Source organism: Borostomias antarcticus, assembly GCF_949987555.1.
Source record: "Borostomias antarcticus genome assembly, chromosome: 7".
NCBI lineage: Eukaryota > Metazoa > Chordata > Actinopteri > Stomiiformes > Stomiidae > Borostomias > Borostomias antarcticus.
Genome location: NC_140240.1, coordinates 847,469 through 870,694, shown reverse-complemented (window position 1 = coordinate 870,694; position 23,226 = coordinate 847,469). Strand labels below are relative to the sequence as shown.

Genomic DNA, 23,226 nt, shown 5'->3' with positions numbered 1-23,226 from the left:
ATCAAAAAAATCCTATGTTTAATTTTAACGCATAATTGGTAGTTTATCATTATTTTATCATTACTTGTTTTTATATTATTTTATATTTGACATAAAGGTACACAGGTACAAACACTATATCAGTATCAGTTCAGTGTCAGAGTTGGAGTGCAATATATGTACTGGTTTGAGCAAAGGAACAATCTTTCTCAGAATTTCTCAGAGTTTCACAACCAAGATATTGGATAAAGACGCTTGTTAGATAATGAGGGGGATAGATTACCTGAATATAGTCGATTATATGAGGGTAAAGACACTGTACTGTGTCCTTGTGTCCTGTAGATGTGCTATCTAGGCAGGGCTATACAGCCTCCTGAGTATCAAATATCCAAAGTTAATCATTCAATATGTTGTTTAATGATATGGCCTTGCTTTAGTGGACTACGGGAAGAAGCAGGAGAGGATCTACAACCCCTTTGACATGAACAGAGCCCCTGTGCAGAGGGACAACTTCAAGTGTCTTGGATGTCAGATCACCAAGGATCTGAAAGCATCTTGACTGGCAACATCTCTGCTTGGTATGGGAGGCCATTCAAGAGTGGAAATGGTAAATGGTAAATGGACTGCACTTATATAGCGCCATTCCACCTTAGCGGCACTCAAAGCGCTTTACAATGGCCTCTCATTCACCCATTCACACACACATTCACACACCAATGGTGGTAGCTGCCATGCAAGGTGCTAACCTGCTCATTGGGAGCAATTTGGGGTTAGGTGTCTTGCTCAAGGACACTTCGACATGTGGACAGTCGGAGCCTGGATTCGAACCGCTGACCCTTCGATCATTGAACGACCCGCTCTACCAACTGAGCTACAGCCGCCCCGGAAGGCCCTATAGAGAGAGAGTGGTACGGTCAGCAGGAAGTATCACAGGGGTGTCTGTCATGCTGATGATGGTTTAAGGCCGAAACGCTTCCGTTTAACCGCTAAACTTTAAAGACTATTCTGTCTTTAATCTTATCTCGTGAGTGCCGGTTCTCTTCTTTATGCACGGCGTCTCTCCTGCGTCTCAAGGACGTCTACACAAGACGGTGCAGAACCAGGAGAACCCTGAAGGATCCCAGCCACCTGGACTACAGCCTGTTCTCTCTGCTCAGGCCAGAGAGGAGGTACTACGTACACAGAACCAACTCAGAGAGACTCAGAAGGAGCTTCTTCCCTCAGGATCCTGAATGAAGAGACAGCCTGTTGAACTCTGGACTAAACTCAGTAGCTACACTCAGCACAACTGCACTTTATATTAATACTCAGTAGAATATACACATCCAAATCCTGTACTTATTACTATATATATATATATAAACAACCTCACTCCTCCAGAACCCCATCCCTTCATGTATGCTACAGTATGTATGTATGTGTATACTGTAGCTTGTACTCTGTATATACTGTAGATACAGAACGCATTGTAAGCACAAGCCTAGTATATCAATGGGACTTGTAATTGGTCACTTAATTAGTCACCCAGTTTCTGCAATCAGTTTGACACGGTTAATTCATCTGCAAAACAGACTGTACATTTCCTTAAAAAAAACTAAAAACTTTTTGTTCCCATGGGAATTGTTCACAATTGTTCATAGCCTACTCATTGTGCTGTGACATGGTTTTAAAGTTTTGAATTATGTTCCAGGCAGTTCTGCTGACAAGACTCATGTATTTGTCATGTCTCCTCTTCCTCCTACCGCATGCACACTTCCCCATAGTTTCATTAAGCTTAGCTGTTGGGCTTCATGCACACTTTGTTCTTAGGGTAGTATCCCAGTATAGTTTTACTTTGCTATATTTTTTAAAATATGTTAGTTTGTCACCCTCTAGTAGTTAAGAAATGCTTAGTACAGCTTCAAGCTAGATCAGGCCAGCTTGTTCCACATTTGTAGCAGGTAGACTACTGTTAGTGTTCGTCTTGTTTGGATCTCTTCATCTGACCAGTCTTATCTGCTAATCAGTCTCACCTGTGTTCAATCCAATCAATTCAATAAGTGCCCACTTATTGGCTTTGCTTATCCAGGATTCCTACGGCGTAAATAAGCTGTGAAATGTATCCTTTCTATTTTAAGTTAGAGCGATCTGAAGCCATACTCCCCTCATTCACTGCAAAAAACTTGGTAGATGTAGTGACTTTTATCTGAATTAGACAGTATCTCAAATACAATTTGACAGTATTTTGAATTCTGTCCTCATCCCGTCCACCTCAAACTATCAGCGCTCATATGGAAAAAAAACACTATCCACAATCCTATAGTACAACAGTGTGAGCTCCACCAATCAGAGATGTCACTGTTGGCAACCCCAACCAACCCCCGCCTAGGACTACATCCGGCCAAATTGATTGATTGGCCACTAATTGAGCATGGCTGCAGTTACTCTGCAATTAGGAAGACAAGCCAAAGAACGTTTCAAACCCCAGCCCGTTTGTCACTCATGAACATGAGAGATAGATACATGGAATATGTAGGGGTGGGTCGTATGCCCACCTCCCTTGTTCTCTGTAAAGCGCATTGTGTTGCCTCTGGGTATGAAATGTGCTATACAAATAAAGCTTTGATTGATTGATTGATTGATTGATTGATACATGAAGGCTGCCACATGCCTCGTGTAATTTGTTTGAGAACGTTCTTTTGTAGAACTTTTATGAGAAGATCAAGCGAAGGCCAAGCTGCTAGCTTCACACTTGGCTCAACAAGAACAGGACCTTCCCTTGGTTGTGAGTTCAAGCCAAATAAAGCGGACTTTGACAGGCATGTACAGTGATTTAAAATATAAACTGAGCATCATAAAGACCTTCAAGGACCTGTGTATAAACCATCAGCTTTCTGTTTTTACTGACCAGAGAAAATACACTGGAAACTAAATGTATATTATGTTTTATTTTCAATATGAAAAATTACTGAAAAACTAAAGACAAAAGAGGTATATGCATTTTTTTCTAATGACACAGTGCATGAATTAACAATGAAAAAAGAACATTACAGTACATCGTATTCCCTCAAAATCAAGCCCTAATGATGGAATTTGTACAGAGCAGTTTTGATTTCTTTTCAGGTTGTGATATATTGTAGTTGAATAATGTATCACTTTTGAATACATTAGACATTTTAGTAAGTCACTGTAAACAAAAAGAAGTGCACAATGTCGTAAAATGTCACCACACAATTATATTTTTTTTTACTAAAGACTGATTTTCATAATCATTAAATATTCAGAGCCGTCTGTTCCTTTTGTACACGCATTCAAGAACACCCTCTATGAGTGGATACCTACGAGGCTAAGAGGCAGTAAAACGCACATGAACGCAGTGAAATAGACAATAAATACAATGATAAATACAATGAAGTATCAACATTCCAAGTCAAAATATTCTTAAGTGCTATTTATATCATGGTATAGGTGCAACATTATGCCGCAATCATTCCCCAAATATCGCTGTCACGGAGTCCAGTACACAGGACTGGCGTGAGCTCAAACTTTGGTGGTTTCCTCGGAGTTGATGGGAGCTTTGAGCATCCCCATGCTCTCGAAGTCCGAGGGCGTGTCGAAGAAGAGCTCGTCGTCGAAGCAGAACTCGTCAGACGGTGACGCCAGACAGGGCAGCTTCAGCGCGAAGCCGGTCAGCACCCCGCCGGCAGCGGACGCCGCGATGGTGGCGAAGATGGCCGCCACCTGGAAGAGGGCCTGCTCTTGGGCGGTGCGTCCCAGGCCTGGTTTCAGCCCGGGGATCAGCTGCTGCAGCTCCAGCAGCTTGGGGTCCCCCTCGGGGGGGGCGCGGTGGGCAAAGATCTGGTACATGCTGGGGCCGTAGGTCTCCTCGCTAGCCAGGAGGATCGCGCAGATGCCCGCCGTGCACGATATGAGGCCTGTGAGGCCGTGGAGGTTGTGGATGCCGCACTGGTCTTGGATCCGTAAGTGTCGGGCCATGAAGGGGGTGAGGTAGCGGTAACCCAGGAAGCAGGCGGTGCATCCCATGATGCCCAGGGCGTAGGAGGCGGCAGGGGAGATCATCATGTCTACGGACGCCCCCACCGTCACGCCGCCCGCCAGGGTCACGTTCTGAATGTCTGCCATGGTGAGCTTGCCTCTCTTGTTGAACACGGCGGAGAGGGCGAAGGCAGTCAGGGTGGAGGAGCAGAGCCCGATGAAGGTGTGGAGCACCGCCCTGTGCTGGTCGTCGCCTTTGAAGGTCAGGGCCGAGTTGAAGGAAGGCCAGAACACCCAGAGGAACAGGGTCCCCATCACAGACAAGATGTCCGAGTGGTAGCTGGTTATCTCCTTGGCGTGACCTTCGTTCAGGCTGGGGCGGTACAGCACGAATGTCACCCCCAGGCCGAAGTAGCAGGCGAACAGATGGATAAGGATGGAGCCGCCCGCGTCGTTGATCTTAATGTACTTCAGCACAGCCCACTCCGTCAAGGCAAAGATGGGCACCTCCAGCACAGCCATGACCAGGAGCTGAACCGGACTGGTCTTCCCCAACACCGCCCCGTAAGAGATGAGCACCACAGCGCAGGCGAACTCTGCGTTCAGCAGGTTGATCACCCCCAAGTGGATCTTGCTGTCTGATTCCGAATAGAACTGGAAGTACCCCTGCACCAGGATGGCCCATTGGATAGCGAAGGTGGCGGTCAGGAAGTTGAAGACCATCCCGCTGAATCCGTACAGCCGGAGGAAGGCCAGCAGGCAGCCGAAACCGATGAAGATCATCACCTGCACGTCGGCAAAGAAGGGGTAGTCTCGGTACAGGGAGTTGTCCATGGGATTGGTCATGTTGTTTTGCAGCTTGGCGTTCGCATTGTCATCATAGGTGACAAAGAAGAAGTAGAGAACGAGCATGACCACCTCCAGTACGAGTACCAGGACTGGTAATCGCACCCTCAGGCTCGTGGACCTGTTCATGATGCAGTGTGACTGACAGTACAGTGATATCAACTGCTTCAATAGTAGCAATTTCCCTCCTTATATAGGCTTCCCTTCCTCATCAGATAGGAACAGCTACCGGCATTGGCTAAAGAGCAAAGAGCACGGAGCCCACACAGTAACGCTGGACTCCTCTACTCACTCACTGAACACATGGTTGTACTTTGGCCCCTAAAAATCGCATTTTGACAAGACAGCATATTTATTTGATAACTCAAGAAGGCTATCATACTGTAACTCGACTTCCACCGATGAAATACCTATAACTTATGAATTGTAAATTCAGCTTAAAGTAGTATAGGCCTAAGTCTATTTTGAATAAATGTGTCAATGATTTTAAATTATTTTTATAGTAGGTTTGTTGGTCTACGAGAGCTTTTGTGAGAGGGATAAAAGCCTACCGTTTGAAAAGCAGGCGGTAGCCTAATTATGTCCGCTATTCAACCTCTAAATAAAACAAAAGGAAAAAATAACTATGAATAAGATTTAAATTATATAATAGCCAATGTACACTGATTCTTCGTTAGTATAAAGGAGCGGTATTATATGGCCAATTCCATATTATATGGCATTACAGGATAACACAAGCCATCAGTCGAGTGATCATCGATGCAAATGATTCCCCCCTCATGCATAATAATGTCAATCAATAAATAGGCTACATGAAATCGAATTAATTGCATGATAAGAATCAACCTATTTGCAGATATTTGCGTAGGCTATATCAGTAGGCAATTGCTGGGAAAAGCCCTCAAATAAAGAGGCTATTTCAATTCAAAGACATTATTTTGGCAGACGGGTAAAGCGCCGATCGAATAGATAATATTACTCCTAGGTTTAAAACAGGCGATGATATTTCAAGCTTAGGCCTATGGCTTATGGCTTTATTTACGGAAAGTCCTTCTTGCAAAGAATACCTTATGACTGTGTTCTTATCAACGGTTCCATCCATGGACGTTTTTGTAGGTAAATGTTCATCAGAGCCCAAGCGGGTCATGCTGATTTATCCATCATCAGTCAACGCGCCGTCTGCCAATTGCCTTTGAAATGTCGACGTAGGCTACGTAAAAGCCTATGGGATCATGGTGCGAAATTGATTAAATGCGTTATTTTTTATCACGTTTTAAATAAATAAATAAATAAATACATAGTTAATTGCACAAAATTAACGCCTTAAATGTAGAATACACCCCTGTTGTTAACGCGGTTGAGGTGTTGATGTCATTTTGTTGTGCACACTGCCATCTCCTGGGCAGCTATGTAGCCTAGTAGGCCTACACTACTGTGTAAATGAAAATGTAATTTTCACTTAATGGAAATGTGTTACTGGGAAGAGAAAAGCACACGTCATACTTGCTGTCATTCTGTATTCCTAATCTACTGTTTTTATTGTAAAATGTGTGTTTTTGTCGATAAATGTATGTTTTGTCGTGAAACACCAATAGTGGAATAGTGCAAACAAACCTGGCAACCCACCGAATCGTGTCTGCTCGGGTCTGCTCGGGTCTGCTCGGGTCTGCTCGGGTCTGATCGGGTCTGATCGGGTCTGATCGGGTCTGCTCGGGCAGAGAGATCTCCCGACATGCAATGTAATGCCAACGTAGGCAGAAGAGATGCCGTGGGAGCTTGACAGCATCAGCTAGCTCACTTAGCATCCTCAGCTAGCTCACTTAGCATCCTCAGCTCAGTCAATGGGTGGCCTTTAAACTAACAATACATCTTTTCATTTATCAACCCTCCACGTTAGAAGGCTGTACTCAAGTCGGAAAGTCAGTTTCTCGAAACACCTTGCGCGTTATTTAACAGGTAAGACGACATGGAATGTGCTAGGCTATTACTTAGCATAGCTAGCTAGCAAAGATCCTGTGATTTGATAGTATTTCTGCATATTGCTGTTCCTCTTGGTGACAAGCACGATATGCCCTAAACAGACTTCATTGCTTGCATACAAGGCAAGGCAAGGCAAGTTTATTCATATAGCACATTTCAGCCACAGGGCAATTCAAGGTGCTTTACATGAGACATTAAAAGCATTAAAACAAAAAGCAAGACATTATAGACATTTAAAACAAAAGGCAGGACAAATTAAAAGCATTAAAACAAAAAGCAAGTCATTATAGACAGTTAAACAAAAAGCAGGACAAATAGAATACAGGAATAAAAGTTACAGTGCAGTATACTGATAAACAGCTCCTCTTAGAAAGCAGTGGCAAGAAGAAAAGTCTTCAGGCTTGTTTTAAAAGAACCAAGAGTTGCAGCAGACCATATGTTAACTTACAGGTGATATTGGTCACGCCACGTATTTTACCTTCCAGGTGTGAACATGGCCAGCCCTAGAACCAGAAGGGTTCTAAAGGAGGTGAGAACCCAGGAGGAGAACAATGTGAGTAACAGATACCAACATGAGCCATCTCGCATGAAAGTTGGTTTTTTTAATATTATGCATGGTACTGCCATCCTCTTATGTCTAGAAGTTGGTTTTTAATATTATGCATGGTACTGCCATCCTCTATGTCTAGAAGTTGGTCTTTAATATTATGCATGGTACTGCCATCCTCTATGTCTAGCTTTGGACGTGGTGGACGTGTGGGTGTACTGATGAGCAGTCTTGACATATACATTTCAGATGTTTTCAATAGGCTCTGTGCACCAGCTCCACTTCTTCCTGAAAGTCACTTGGCATCTTTATTTCCTGTCCTATATGATTGGATTAAGTGATTAATCAGGTGTGAGGCAGACCCAGCGCACACCTGATTAATCACTTAATCAAATCATATTGGACAGGAAATAAAGAAGCCAAGTGACTTTCAGGAAGTAGTGGAGCTGGTGCACAGAGCCTATATCCCGCTATGGCAGCTGTTATAGGTCTAGTTATCTTCGTAGAGGAGTCGTCATTAAAGAGTTGGCATGTTCTTAACTCCACAGCTTTGCTTTGAGTGTGGCGGTTTCAACCCTCAGTGGGTGAGTGTCACGTATGGCATCTGGATTTGTCTGGAGTGTTCCGGCAAACACCGAGGCTTGGGAGTGCATCTCAGGTGAGTACAAGACCCACGTGTTCTCCATACAAGACCCAAGGGTTCTCCATACAAGACCCAAGGGTTCTCCATACTCCTAACAGGAGACCGTTGGTGCTGGTCTGGTCCTCTCAGGGATTGTTGTCAATAGAGGGCCACTTCCATTATTTCAACATACAGGCTTCAGTTTCTTACAATTCACCACCCACATCCTCCCAGATCTTAAGCCTTGCCACTCAGGGTATTGCTACCTCATAATATCCCTAGTCAGATTTCAGCTGTTTACTTTTCTGAGTGAGTGGCTGTCTATCTGAGTACCTACTGGAATGAAGAACTGATTAGCACTAAGAAGATTATGTAAGGACAAGCGGTTACAATAATTCCAATGTGCCCACTTGTTACACATGGCTAATAAACTTTTTTTTTTGCTATATTCTATTCAACTTGGCTGTCCCCTGTGTAGCTTTGTGCGTTCTGTCACCATGGACAAGTGGAAGGACATTGAGCTGGAGAAGATGAAGGCGGGAGGGAACGGCAAGTTCCGTCTGTTCCTGGAACTGCAGGACGACTACGATCCTAACTTGACCATGCAGGACAAATATAACAGCAGAGCGGCCGCTCTGTTCAGAGACAAGGTGAGGAGACCACCTATAAAAAAGACGACCTGCGCCCCGGGCTGATGTAACAGTTGGTTGGGGGGCGCATTATAAATAAAAATAACATAACATAACATAACAAATCCCTCTGTACATCCGTCGATACGGCTGTGTGTGTTTGTGTGTGTCAGTATTTGGGTGTTGTCCAATGCGGATTGAAAAGAGAGGTTAAGACCTTGCTTCGATATTCTGTTCTGTTTCGCTGGACAGGTAGCGACCTTGGCCGAGGGGAAGGAGTGGTCTATGGAGACGTCCTCTGCTAAAGAGTGGACGCCTCCTCAGCCCAAGACTGGACTCTCGTCCTCTCATCGGTAAGGCGGGAAACGGCTCCTCTGAATCTGTGGCTTACCGATTCCAGAGTATTCATTTTTACATTTGGATAAGCTGAAGAGTCACCAGCGTGATGATCCTGTTCTCCTAACAGCTCTGGCGGACCGGGGAAGAGCTCCTCCAACCCTTCAGACCGGGCGTTCGAGGATTGGTTGAGTGACGATGTGAACTCCTATCAGAGGTGAGAGCATCACGACTCTGACTCGCTCTTCTGAGCGGCTGCCTTGTTCGCTGTTGATCCTCTGTTTGTCCTACGTCACGTGACCACAACCTGTCACTAAGCTGAATAATATACAGTGATTGGACTCAACAGAGCGCTCAGATCTCTCTTCATCATGCGTGGCTTCACACGGAATTAATACGGAGCGGCTTTGGCTCAGGAGGTAGTGCGGGTCATCCAATGGCCGCAGGGCCGGCGGTTCGAATCCCGCCTCTTCCTGTCCACATGTCGAAGTGTCCTTGGGCACTGAACCCCAAACTGCTCCCAATAAGTAGGCTAGCACCTCGCATGCCAGTTGGCTGCCATTGGTGTGTGTGTACGTGTTTGTGAATGGGTGAATGATGGGCCATTGTAAAGCGCTTTGCATTCACCATTTACCATTGCTCATCTAAACTGGTCTCTCTACAGCGGTGGAGGCTACAGCGGTAACCAGGAGAACCGCTATGTGGGCTTTGGGAACACGGTGACGCCTCAGAAGAAGGAGGAAGACTTATTCAACAACGCCATGTCCTCCATCTACTCGGTATGACTGAGGCTCAGGAGACTTTCCACGGCTTGCGGAGTGCTTTTCTTTTTAGAGAATGCATCTACTGTACGATGACCGACTCGAGTGGGTCATGTTTCCCCCTTAGGGGGATCAATAAAGTATTTCTTTCTTCTGCAGGGTTGGAGCAGTTTCACAGTTGGTGCTAGTAAATTCGCATCAGTTGCCAAAGATAATGTAAGAACCTCCAAAATACATTTTTCACTACTGAATGTTGTTGTGGTTCCTAGACTACTACAGTATATTGTCTTGGAAGTTTGCTTTGCCTGCCTAATGGTCTTTTTTTCCTTTTTTTTTCCTTAAAACAGACGGCAAAACTGGCAAACCAAGCCACCCTGAAGGTAAAGTCACCCTTTCACTGCAGCTCTGCAGGTGTAGTTAAAATGGACATGAGTGTCTGATCCTCTGATCATGATGTAGTCTGAACTGTGTGTTGCTTCTCTAACCTCTTCTCTAACTGCCTTCTCTGGACTTAGTTACGGGGTTATAAACCGCCCCCAGAGCCGGTAAAGCCAATAACCACTGCATGGCTCCATAAACACCAATATTCAGTTTAATTATCTGTTTATTTTTTTGTTTTTCATGGAATGAGCCTGTCGTGGCCTTGCTGGCTGGTCACTGTTGTATAGGTTTGACCTCTATTGTAAATGATCTAGACCTGTTCATTTGAAACGATAGCTCCATCAGGCCTCAGCTTCTGCTTGGCTGCAGGAACAGTGCATGCTTCTCCTGTCTCATGAGGTTCATCTGGCTAGTTGATGGATAATCTTACTGTGGAGAGAATATGATGTTCAGCCACTCACACTAATGGCCTGTGCAGACTACACAAATTCAGGCAGATTTTGGGCCGATTTTTTGTCGCAGTCAGTGTCCAGCGCCAGGCACGTCATGAACGACAAAAAGCCGTGTAGTGTGATATGATCGAAGATCACCGATTTGGCGTCTGGGACGCCCTACGACACCCCGATGAAAAGTCTAGCATGTCCGAATTTTTGGTATTTTCCTGCCTAGTCTGACATCTCCTGTGACCATGCCTAGGGCGTACCGTGACGTTGACATTTATGCAACTGTGATCGCATAAACTGACATGGTGACCAGCGCGAAAGACAAAAAATAGTGTAGTCTGTACAGGTCATAAGACGGTCTTCTTGAGTGGCTTATTAGGATCGATTTAAATATCCCCAATTAGACCACGGTGCACGAGCTGACAACCTCCTATCCTTCTAACACTCTTGTCACTTGCACTGAGACAAAGTGCTACATTATATTTCACATTTCCATAGGGTTATCCATCCATCCATCCATCCACCCATCCATGCATGCATGTCCTGTTGTCAGGTGCTCCTGAGGGCTGAGTGCTGACTGTGCTAGTGAATCCCCCTGAATGACAGCCTGCCTCAGAGAAGCACAGTGCTGTGTGGTTGTGAACTTCGAACTGCCCTGTTCGTTTTATTCACACGTCTTCTCCCTTCTCACCCCCACCCAGGCCACAGAATTAGGACAGACATTAAATGAGAATGTTATCAAACCTACACAGGAAAAGGTAACATTGATGTTTGAAGTTGCCGATTTGGTAGTGGGCCGCACAGCTTTGTAGAATAACAGCTTCAGATGTGAATGTGCACTTTGAACTCTGCCTGTCATCTGGAATGTGTCTGTGTTGTGTAGTTATTGGCCAGACCTAGGTGCTCATGGGGTAAACATGGTATGATTGCTTGATATAGACACCTAAATCCGCCCTAGCTGCTCAAATTGATGTTAAACAATTTTATAGTATTTGAGACTAACCTGAATCGCCAGTTAAAGCATTTTTTATATTTATATCACCATCCTATTCATGAAAATTGTAACATTCTACTCAAAATCTAAAGATCATTTGCAAAAAATACTGGGCCCTAAAGATTCTGTTGTCTCCATTTCCACTGACTGTGATTTGGCCTGTTCAGGTAAAAGATGGAAAGTTGTTAGATGAAATGGCCGTCGGCATCACCGGGCTGGCGTCAAAGGTAGGGGGGGCCGCGCCCTGCCGCACCCCGCAGACCTACAACCAGTCTCCTGGGCAAGGGACCCTGGGCGCGGGTCAGACCTAGACAGCCCACAGTACTGTACTTGCTGTCCTTCCCATACTGTACCCTGAACAGGAGACTGGTTTAGGTATGTGGATGTACATTTAAAAATTATTAATGCAATTTTTATCTTTTTTTGCTGCCTATGTTAATTCTGGCGGTGAGTACTAGCTTGTTTATCTACTGGAACTCAATCCATCTTCTCGTTTAGATGGAAAAACTGACCTAAAATGATTTTTTGAAAGATTTTGTGTGGGAAATGTCCTTTCTTCAGGTTCAGGGAGCTGGTGCAAAACTGACTAACCTCTTCACTGGGAAGCCAGAGGATGGGTAATTATAATAAATTATAATATAAATTCATGGAAAAGTTTGGAAAAAATTTGTTGTAGAACCAATACTGAACATTGTTTTCCTAATCAGCTTCAAGTTGTGCCTGACCAATCACATCTTCCAGGTCAGGGGGCGAGAGCTACCAGAACATGGATGCCACTGAGGGCTATCAGGGTAGCCAGCCCCAGCCTCCTTCAAAGGACTTCTGGGAAACCTTCGGCAGCAACAGCTCCCTAAAGCAAGCCTCCAAGAAGTCTCAGAGCAGCGACAGTTGGACCATCGCTGACAACTCTGCAGAGAAGAAGAGCTCGGACAGCTGGGACAACTGGGGCTCGGAGGCGGCGTCCAACAACAAGCACAGCACAGGAGACAGCTGGGAGGCCTGGGACAACAACTGGGAGAGCGCCGGGGAGGCCAAGCCCAAGAAGAGCCCCTCCAAGCCGGCAGAGGAGAGCTGGGAGAGCGCAGGGGAGGCCAAGCCCAAGAAGAGCCCCTCCAAGCCGGCAGAGGAGAGCTGGGAGAGCGCAGGGGAGGCCAAGCCCAAGAAGAGCCCCTCCAAGCCGGCAGAGGACACCTGGGAGAATGCAGACTGGTAGAGGCCCCCCATTCCTTCTCTCTGTCTCTATTCTCTCTCTATTCTCTCTCTATTCTCTGTCTCTCTCTCTCTCTCTCTCTCTCTCTCTCTCTCTATCCTCTCTCTCTCTCTCTCTCTCTATCCTCTCTCTATTCTCTGTCTCTCTCTCTCTATCCTCTCTCTATTCTCTGTCTCCCTCTCTCTCTATCCTCTCTCTCTATTCTCTCTCTCTCTCTCTCTCTCTCTCTCTCCTCTCTCTCTATTCTCTGTCTCTCTCTCTATCCTCTCTTTCTCTCTCTCTCTCTCATGCTCCACCTCCCCTCTCTTTATCTTCTCTCTCTCTCTCTCTATCCCTCCATCTCACATGCACTTTCACAGTTGCACAGCTCTGCCTATGAGAACTGGAACCAGCGTCGGGCTCACTACCACTTCAATATACCTTCTTCTTTCTTCAATAAGAAGGACTTGAAGTGGAATTGAGCCCAACTTTAAAAGAGTATTGCTGAATATTCACAAACTTAAAAAGAGGGGTTGAAGCCAATATTTTTTGTCATGTGTTGGTTGGTTGGTTAGTTGTTTTTTTTTAACCAAAAATCTGTAGAGCTCTACAGTATGGTTATTATAGATATAATATTATTATGAGTTATGTGATGTGTAGGCCTAAGCCTGCAACCATTGCACCCTGTCTCCTGACAAACGCTGGGTGGAAATGGTCTCATGTCACTTCCTGACTGCTCATAACCTCTGTATGACGGCTCCCAACATTGTGCAATGACGCTGTGTATGATGTAGTTGTGATGTAAGTATTTGAACAATAGTCTCCATTGACAAGACTTCTGTTAGCTGGAGCATCATGGACATACTGACGAAGATCAGGTGTCTGAATGAGCATTTCAGTCTTAACTCTGTTACCTGAAAATACCTTAACATAGAATGAGGGTTATTTAACTCATTCCACCACTTCTCAGTGGTTGTAAAAAAACATCAGCTAACTGTAGTGATCATGTGTTTATTTTATGTGACAGTATGTGTGTGAGTGAAGATTTAAGTTAAGTTTCTGTTGAGAGAAGTGCATACAGTGTAGGCGTACACACACTTAGAATGATGGTTCCTTGCATGTTGTTATACTGCCAAAACTGTGGGACCAGCACCACAGTGACCTATCGTGACCTCAGTTAACTACCGTAGGATCTAGCCTAGTTGAATCTGTCTTCTAACACAGAAACACTTGCTGTGTGAGCTGTTGTCTGTGTAAGTCTGTGTTATGTGTTGCATTGGATTTGCTGTGAGTCGATGAGACCCGTTTAAATTTCTTAACATTCAATGAAATAAACACATCCAATACCACACGGGCGTATATTCTAGATAAAGTATGCTACTACAAAATTCAGGTTTGAGTAAACTAGCGAAACAAAAATAGATATTAAAACTGCAATTAAGGCGATTGAACCTCTGCATGTTTGCTTCTGAAAGAAAAAAACAAAATGGTCCCGAAATTCACTCCAACTTCAGCTCGAAGCCTTTGCCTCGTCTAGTTTAGATTGTATTGTTCCCACCATCGCATCCTGTTGTAACGCATGGGTGGAATCAGAACCAGAATACTGGGAATGGGACAGAACTGTTTTTAAATTAACTATTAAATTCACACTTTGCTGTACGCTGTCTGTCTCCCAATTTTAACAATGTTTGAGCTGTTTCAGGTCTGTGTGTGAAGTTTTGCATTCAGTCTGTTTCATTTTTCTTTCAAGTGAAGACCGCTTTTTTTTTGTGTGCTGGAAAAGCCTCCTGGCTTTATTCAGGTGCTTAATGTCTTGTCTGAAAGAAAAAAGCTTTTGCTAATGAGCCACAATGCCAGGTCTTGGATTTGCATGTTTCTACAACTAAATACAAAAATGACCTGAACACTAATCCTCTACAGGTGTCTCCCCTGTTATGATTTCGTGTTACGAGCCTTAATGAGCTGCCCTTGTGTCTCTCTATTGGTAAACCGTTTCCTGTTTTGTGTGTGTGCGTGTGTGCGTGCGTGCGTGTGTGTGTGTGCGTGCGCGCTTCTCCTAAATTAGATGGATGGCATGTATTATATTAAAGATATCAAATGAGGTGCTGCTTTTTGCAGATTCCTTCTTATTTCTGATACGTTCAGACCTCTTTTGAACTATTCTTGTACTATTATTTTACTGATCTTGCATTTTAAGTCAAAACACATCACATTTTCTCAGTCCCCAGAAATGGATAATTCTTGATTCAAGGATGAATTTTAATGATTGAATGTTAATTGGATTTTGTTAGAGATTCAATTATCATGAATTGAATTGTCAGGAAGGGTCAATTCCTTAAAAACAAATTAAATATAACCAACAACCAAGGTACTGTAGTTCAGTATATCCTCATGCCAACATGTTCATATATGTCTGTTCTTGATTTTATTGTCACATGAGATTGTAGGTGGCAATCCTTTGTAGATAAGATACCACTGTCAAGTTAAATAATTGGTATTTTTATATTATACATGAAGCATTATCATAGTAATTTGAACTCTTATAGTTAAACATGAATGTGTTAAATGCAGAGTGGGCTTTAAGTGGATCTGTTCCCCCTGAGTTCCTCTGATTGTACCCAAACAAACATTCCACATGGTGACGAGGATAAACGAACCCAGTGCTCTCAAACCCATGACCCTACCATTGTTTTAAGAGCCAGAATAACTGATAGAAAATGTACATTTCTGGTTGTGGGTGTGGTTTCTGTGCACCCCCTGTTGTCTGTATGGTAAATAAAGACCTATACACGTGGTGTCGTCTCTGCTCCAGAGTTATTTCACATTCTCATGGCATTGCAAGGAGACATCCTCTCAGAGGGCAGCAGAGGCTGGAACGCAAAGCCAAATGCGTATTTAAATAAATCCGTAGTGCGCAATTGGACACCTGTGAGTGCGTAATTGGACACCTGAGATCTTGATCTGAGTATCATTTTCTCTGCAGTGTGAGCATCCTCCCTCACCTCTTCTAGAGATGTAATATTCTCTATGCACTAGGCTACTGTATTATGATTTTGCAGCAACCAGTGACACCAGTGTGTCCCCGCCTCCAAGGCGTGGTGTAGTGCGCCTCGCTGCAAACAGTCCAGCTGCTGCCTGCGACTGATCCGAGGCATGGGGTAAGTCATCCTTATAACCTTACTAGGAATCCCCCCCCAGTAAGTACCTCATTTAAAATGATTCACTTATTAATTGTGGTATTATATGCACACTTGTGAGCTCGCCATCTGCGGTAGCACATATGAGCTAGCTTGCAAGGAGCGCAGGAAAAGATGGATGTTTGGAGCCGAGCGACCGTGCGTGATTAGTCTGGTGGATCATCCTGAGTCCGCGGAACGACGCATGTCGCCGGATAAACCCTAGCTTTGGTCAGGGGCTTGAGCTGAACGCTCAAGGGGAATGTAATTAATGTTATCCAACTAGGTTCATGATCATGCATTCCCATGCTTAAATTGGCCTTGTTGAAATGATGGTACTTATTCTAAAGACAGTATGGTTGCTGCAGTATAGCGGGCAGCTCCCCCTCTCTGAGCCCCGCTGACCGAGCAGCGGTCTGTTAGCAGCGGTCTGTTAGCAGCGGTTAATAGCAGCGGTCTGTTAGCAGCGGTTAATAGCAGCGGTCTGTTAGCAGCGGTTAATAGCAGCGGTCTGTTAGCAGCGGTTAATAGCAGCAGCAGTCTGTTAGCAGCGGTCTGTTAGCAGCGGTCTGTTAGCAGCGGTTAATAGCAGCGGTCTGCTAGCATCAGTCTGTTTACAGCAGTCTGTTAGCAGCGGTCTGTTAGCAGCGGTCTGTAAGCAGCGGTCTGTTAGCAGCGGTCTGTTAGCAGCGGTCTGTAAGCAGCGGTCTGTTAGCAGCGGTCTGTTAGCAGCGGTCTGTTAGCAGCGGTCTGTTAGCAGCGGTCTGTTAGCAGCAGTCTGTTAGCAGCGGTTAATAGCAGCAGCGGTCTGTTAGCAGCGGTTTGTTAGCAGCGGCTATAGTCTGGGTAGAACAGCTAGATAATGAATTCTACTGGGCCGTTATTTCATAATAATAGCCAAATGTGTCAACGGGAATAATGGGTAGTTTCCTTTACCAACTAGTAAAAGTGTCGGCTCTATTAAAAGGAATATAGATCTGGACTGCCATTTTATCCAGCGCAGTTCAATTAATCAAAATTAGAAGCGAGGATGTTATAACCGGAGATCTATGGGTATCACTGATCATCCAGTGGGGTGAGTTGTAACATAGTGGGATGGGATATGGTTACTGTTTTAAGGTTTTGAGGCAGAAGATATCGACGCCCGACTATTTTTGAGGTGTCCCTCAAAAAAGAACGAGTTTCATTAGACAGAGCTATATGGCAGAGAACTATAGGCCTAGTAGCTTAAGAGGTTTTAAGTATTTTACAGCCTTCTGTAGGCTATGACTTTACATTTTTTGTCGGATCATCAGCTGAGGTTGTTCACAACCATACTTTTCCTAGTTTAGGGCTAGTGGTCACAGCGACATCACTATATTGTCTTCAGTAACTTGGCCTAGGTCTGTCTGGGCTGTGTCATGGTATTGAAGGGATGATTGATAATTGAAATGTAACTCGGGATGATTTACAGAGAGTTCAGATGTGTTATATCTTCATAGAGATAACTAATTACCCTTTTCTACTTAAGTATTGGGCTACCTGTACATGCCACTATCATAGCCCAATAATAATAATTAACCAATAACAAAAGTCTATGTTTCCAGACGATCATTATTAGGCTACATGCCACAATAATTGGGTTAATAAAGTAATAACCCTCTTGTATTAATCAAGAAAGCACTATTAACCTATCATCTTTGTTTAATTAGTCATAATAAGATTTTGTAAATACTGTTAGGTGAATAACTACGTCAGATAATGTGATGTTTGTGTACTGCAGTACCTATATGAGATGTTTGTCTGTCTTTCCAGGAAAGCTGATGAAATGGTTTGAGCTTCTAAGTTGAGTGAGGTGTCCACTCAAGGCTCCTTCAAAAGGTGAGATGGACATATCCATAAGATCAAGCTTCATACCCACTGAGCAAAGACACGTCTAAAAGACGTCTTTTAGATGTATTTTTTGTCTTTTTCGGACGTCCAAAGACATCCAATTAGGAGCCAGAATGAAAGTTTTCTTTAGACGTTCAGATTTTGAACCTGTTCTGCACGTCCACAGACGTCTTAGAGGGGTCCAAGCCAGACGTGTGAATATTGAGGGGGTCCAGCAGACGTACAAACGGGGTTCTGGACCGACGGACGTTATTAAGACATGATCTGAATGTCTCCCTGACGTTGTGTGTTTGCTGGGTAGGAAGACTCAGATCAGGCCAGGAACTAACGAGCTCGATGAGATGGTCTCCAATTTACTGTGATCCCCTCAGCCCACAAAGACTCACTCACTCACTCACTCACTCACTCACTCACTCACTCACTGAAGAAGACCATCCTTGAATACCGGGTATCCCACTGGAGTTCAGTGGGATTTAGTCAACAACGTCTGCCATCTTTTATTCCCAGCATGCCGCTGTAATCACCATAATATTGGCTCTGAGCTCTGTAATGGTGTTGGACTCGGAGAGCAAGCTAGTTCCCCTTGGGAGGAAGGAACAGGCGCTCAGGCTGTCATCATTGAATCCCCACTGTTGGGATGACAGTGCCTGCCTTGGCTCTGGGAATTGACATCTCTCCTTGAGACCCAAACAATGGCGGCATTGTGGCTCAGTTCATGCATGGTGGCAGGAATTCCTGTCAGGCTGGGTTTTGTTAGATATTATGTGTGCCACGTTTCTTCAGTTCTCTGTTTTGTGTATGACTGTGTTGTTTTTGTCTTAACGTGATTGCGCGGACTCGGTGGCAGACAGTGTATGTTTTGTGCAAACGTCTGGCTTGGACCCCTCTAAGACGTCTGTGGACGTGCAGAACAGGTCCAAAATCTGAATGTCTAAAAAAAAAACTTTCATTCTGGCTCCTAATTGGATGTCTTTGGACGTCCGAAAAAGACAAAAAAGACATCTAAAAGACGTCTTTTAGACGTGTCTTTGCTCAGTGGGTAGTGTTACCAGGTACATTCACCAGCTCTACCCTGTCTATCCACTCTGCGAGTGTTTTTTTGTCCAGGGGGAACGTCTCTGTAGAAGCCTGTCTGTCCATTGAAGTGACATCACAAAAACCCAAGTCAAACAAACAAGACAGTGTTCAAAGCGTTGGCCGTGTCGACCAACGAATAAACCGCCCAGCCAGAGCGGGAATTCTGGGAGAACGGGTTGTTCACTGATGTCTTTGGACGTCTTCCAGGCATTGGCAGAAAGAGAAACTACATTTTCCAAATGAAAACCAGAAAAGACACATGGGGATGATAGCTGGCCTAAGAGCGTGTTCAGTGGTGTTGGGTAGAGAGGGCGTGTTCAGTGGTGTTAGTGTTGGGTAGAGAGAGATACTATAGCACCTGTGCTGAGGTAACTTGTTCAGGCTCCTGTGTGAGAATGCTCCACCTGCTACCAGATGTGTCTCCTAAAGCTGCTGGGTTTCACCAGTACGGGAAAAATGCTCTGTCGTCACTTCGTCTCCATGTGTGTAGTTAGAGTGTTAAACCGGAGGATATAATCATGGTGAGGAGACTCTGGTTAAATGGTGTCCAGCTCACACTCTAACACACCTCTTAAAAGCCTTGTGTTGTCGTACGGTGTTGACGTCACTCAACACGGGTTATAGGCCACCTGCTGGCCTCTCATTAAGACAAGTTGAACAGATGCTGTTTTTCAGTTACTGTAGTTACAGGATGTTATAGTGCACCTACAGGGCTTCCATGTTATGTTAGGGCTTCCATGTTATGTTAGGTTACTGTGGGATTCACCTGAACAGTGTGGAGAGTGTTTTTTAAAGAGCAGTGAAGGGAAGACTATTTCGCTTGGCTGCCCATCGCATTGTTGTGAACAGAATGAATACCACCTACTAGCAAACAAAACATGTTCAGTCACAATTATACTGTTAAAACTAAGATGCCTGGATAAAAATATATGTTTTCCAACGGATATATTTGACAAAAGTAGATTAATAAGCAAGCCGCTTTTCATCGCTAACTCAGAGCGAGGAGAGCCATGAACACAATCTGTTCGTGGACTACAAGAACGCGTCATTGATACCTTTAACTGCGCATGTCAAAGGTATCAGTGACTCGTTTTTTTTCAAAGATGGCGCGGTTCAATAGGGCTTCACTCTTTCGAGCAGTCAGTAAATGGACCCTATCCAGTTCTATTAATACATCCATGGTGCAGACCATTGCTGTATCAGACGAGGACCACAATAGAAATAGTCTCAGACTTTGTTGTGTTGTGAATTCCTCAACAATGTGATACATTTGGTGGGTGTGGCCAGATGGTTTTTTTAAACCTGTGTATTTTAACATTAGCTCAATAAATTCATTCATTTATTTAGCGTGGTGTGAGACGACGTCCGCCATGCCTCCCCCCTCCGACATCGTGAAGGTGGCCATCGAGTGGCCTGGCGCCAACGCCCAGCTCATCGAGATCGACCAGGTCAGTGCCCGTCTAAAAACACGCCATGACCGGGTCAGTGCCCCTCTAAAAAAACGCCATTAAAATGACCAGGTCAATGCCTCTCTGAAAACATGCCACGACTAGGTCAGTGCCTCTAAAAGCATCAGGCTGGTACTCTACATACTGGTACTCTACATAGTGGTACTCTACATACTGGTACTCTACATACATTCTTCCCTGTGCTGCTTTCATCCCCAGAGACTTGAATAACTGACGTTTGAAGAAGCTACGCTCCGTAGCTAATGCATCGCTCAGACTGCTAGACATACGGAAATGTCACCATTGAGAAACTAGCACATCCCTGTCTGATTAATATCCCACAATGATGTCTGGTGTTTTTTATCTAACCTTTATTTCATCAGGCAAGTCATTAAGAACATATTATTTTCAATGGCGACTTGGGAAGTGACAATCTCCACTTAAAGGAAAGGGTAGATGGGCAAGAAGATTTTAAAAATCATGTTAAAAGCACAATATACATCAACAATAGCAGCTAAACATGAACACGAATGCAACAATAATAGCACCCAAACATAAGCACATGAGGACACAAGCAGGCAAACGGCAGCCTGTAGTGGGGATAAGGAGAAGTAGTCATTACCAATGTGATTTGAAGGATATTATTTACCCATAGACCTACACGTTTAAGGATGAGGATGATTTGCAGTGTCTGATTGGCTCTTGTGTGTTCTGTTTGCAGAAGAAGCCTCTCTCCTCCATCATACGAGAAGTATGTGACGGGTAAGTAGAACCACTCCTTATTTATAACAGAATAACTCCCCTCATGAGAGTTTATAACAGAATAACTCCCCTAATGAGATTGTGTCTGGAGTTCCTCTGATATTCACCCTTTAGATATTCCTTTAGATATTCCTTTAGATATTCCTTTAGATATTCCTTTAGATGATCCAACCTAATCCTCATGTGTCTCCAGCAACAAATCACACTTCTATCCATTACAGCCAATCCACTGAGTACTCTGTACACACACAGTACTCAGTACACACACAGTACTCAGTACACACAGAGTACTCGGTACACACACAGTGGCCTTACTCAGCACCGAGGCAGTCCCAGCCCGTCTGTGAGGGGCTGTGCTCAGTAGTGTTGAGAGCGTAGCTGAGGTCAGTAGTGTGAGAGCGTAGCTGAGGTCTGGTAGAGGCTCAGGAGTGTGAGAGCGTAGCTGAGGTCTGGTAGAGGCTCAGTAGTGTGAGAGCGTAGCTGAGGTCTGGTAGAGGCTCAGTAGTGTGAGAGCGTAGCTGAGGTCTGGTAGAGGCTCAGTAGTGTGAGAGCGTAGCTGAGGTCAGGTAGAGGCTCAGTAGTGTGAGAGCGTAGCTGAGGTCTGGTAGAGGCTCAGTAGTGTGAGAGCGTAGCTGAGGTCTGGTGACAGCGCTTCCTGCTGGGCTGTGTTCTTCCCTTCCCCCTCTCTCTCCCGTTCTTTCTTCCCCTGTCGGTGTTCCTGAAAGGCCTTGTTCTTAGACTAATAAAGGAGCTGTAATGGCTCCCAGATGGGGGCCAGACTGCTCTGGAAGGGTGTTTTTCTGCTTACATAACCGTTCGTGTTGCTATTCTCACTCAGTCTGTGCCTGTTCTCTCCTACCACACGCCTCTCGGTGTTCCCGTCGTCTTCATCTCCGTATCCTCCTCATCGTCGTCTGACTGACACTTTCTCTCCAACATGAGAACAACTTACTTTTCTCTCCATCTTTGCCTCCTCTCCCTCTCCCTCTCTCTCCCTCTCTCCCTCTCTCTCTCTCATTCTCTCTCTCTCTCTCATTCTCTCTCTCTCTCTCTCTCTCTCTCTCTCTCTCTGCCTCCTCTCTCTCTCTCTCTCTCTCTCCTCCTAACTTCTCCCCCACTCTCTCGCTCTCACAACTGAATGTATATGTATGTATGTTGTTGTTTTTTTAATTTCCTTTCATATTAAACACCCACTCTTATCTCCCCTCACAATCTCGCCATCTGCTCCTCTGGCAAACTGGAGCCAATCTGACTTTTGTTAACCTTTTGTACGTGCTTGTGTTGTTTCTGTTGTATGAAAAACTGTTGAAAAGTGAAGTGTGTGGGTTTACGTTCATGTCTGGGTGATATTCTCACTGCCAGTGCTCTCTGGTATGGAGTGGAAATGAAGTGTGTGTGTGTGTGTGTGTCCATAGCTGGTCTCTGTCAGGCTCGGAGCAGTTTGCCCTGCGCTATGCTGACGGTCCTCAACTCTACATCACTGAGCAGGTGAGTCTCACCCGTCTCTAACGACCTCTAATGACCTCTAACGACCTCTAACGACCTCTCCCGGCTCCCTCACAAGTCTCACTTGTGTTTTGTGTTGTTGTTGTTGTTGTTGTTGTACACCTGTGTTTACCTCACCTGCGTCGCGTGTTTCAGAGCCGTAGTGAAATCAAGAACGGAACCATCCTTCGATTGGCAATATCTCCCGTGAGACACTTTTATTGTATTTATAGAATGGATTGTTAATTATCAGATTATATGTAGTTCATTAAATATGAACAAACTCATTACTCAGTCATGGCTAAATATGTTGGCATAGTTACAAATGTTTTTTTAAATGCACTTACAAATGTAGAGAGTTTTGTGTGATTTATAACCCTTATACAAAACATGATTAAAGGGATAGTTTGGAATTTTGGACATAGGGCCTCATTTATGATTTACCCATTATGATGTTGATTGATGGAGATAATTTTCAGCTGCTTCAATGCCGCCCCTCGTTTGGGCGTTCACGTGTTTGTGGTCGTCCACAGGCGCGGGCGGCGCGGCAGCTCCTGGAGAGGATCCAGTCCCACGGCGTCGACGCCCGCCTGGAGGCGCTGAAGGAGCTGGCCAAGCTGTGCGCCGACCCCACCTTCGCCACCGAGTTCATCAACATGGAGGGCATCGGGACCCTGGCGCGCCTGGTGGAGAGTGGCACCCAGTGAGTGTTCAAGCAGCCCCA

The 23,226-nt window shown here is 44.8% G+C and overlaps 3 protein-coding genes across 6 annotated transcripts in view; 2 read left to right on the top strand and 1 right to left on the bottom strand.

The window, feature by feature from the left end:
- Positions 1–2,954: 2,954 nt before the first annotated feature.
- Positions 2,955–5,923, bottom strand: LOC311311071 (ammonium transporter Rh type B-like). Of its 2 annotated transcripts, XM_084440701.1 has the most exons (2): positions 5,868–5,923; positions 2,955–4,740 (listed from the first exon to the last, which is right to left on the bottom strand). In XM_084440701.1, the coding sequence occupies exon 2, from the start codon at positions 4,735–4,737 to the stop codon at positions 3,499–3,501; it is 1,239 nt and encodes a 412-aa protein (XP_084296827.1). In that variant the 5' UTR covers positions 4,738–4,740; positions 5,868–5,923; the 3' UTR covers positions 2,955–3,498. The 2 variants fall into 2 exon arrangements, with proteins under 2 accessions (XP_084296827.1, XP_084296826.1); XM_084440700.1 differs by lacking the exon at positions 5,868–5,923 and having other exon boundaries at positions 2,955–5,162.
- A 722-nt stretch (positions 5,924–6,645) lies between these two features.
- Positions 6,646–12,857, top strand: arfgap1 (ADP-ribosylation factor GTPase activating protein 1). 2 transcript variants are annotated; one of them, XM_084441521.1, is made up of 13 exons: positions 6,646–6,756; positions 7,266–7,333; positions 7,876–7,985; positions 8,428–8,599; positions 8,831–8,931; positions 9,045–9,131; positions 9,579–9,693; positions 9,835–9,891; positions 10,023–10,055; positions 11,201–11,257; positions 11,661–11,720; positions 12,055–12,110; positions 12,235–12,857. In XM_084441521.1, exons 2-13 carry the CDS (start codon positions 7,274–7,276, stop codon positions 12,704–12,706), a joined length of 1,380 nt encoding a protein of 459 aa, XP_084297647.1. In that variant the 5' UTR covers positions 6,646–6,756; positions 7,266–7,273; the 3' UTR covers positions 12,707–12,857. The 2 variants fall into 2 exon arrangements, with proteins under 2 accessions (XP_084297647.1, XP_084297648.1); XM_084441522.1 differs by lacking the exon at positions 11,201–11,257.
- A 2,966-nt stretch (positions 12,858–15,823) lies between these two features.
- The window catches only part of elmo2 (engulfment and cell motility 2), a 28,200-nt gene continuing 20,797 nt past the window's right edge, over positions 15,824–23,226 (top strand). For both annotated transcript variants that reach the window (XM_084440746.1, XM_084440745.1), the window contains exons 1-7: positions 15,824–15,840; positions 17,653–17,718; positions 20,155–20,255; positions 20,977–21,017; positions 22,433–22,505; positions 22,659–22,709; positions 23,036–23,205. In XM_084440746.1, coding sequence (XP_084296872.1) covers positions 20,178–20,255; positions 20,977–21,017; positions 22,433–22,505; positions 22,659–22,709; positions 23,036–23,205 — 413 coding nt within the window. In that variant the 5' untranslated portion in view covers positions 15,824–15,840; positions 17,653–17,718; positions 20,155–20,177. The remainder of the gene's footprint in view (positions 15,841–17,652; positions 17,719–20,154; positions 20,256–20,976; positions 21,018–22,432; positions 22,506–22,658; positions 22,710–23,035; positions 23,206–23,226) is intronic.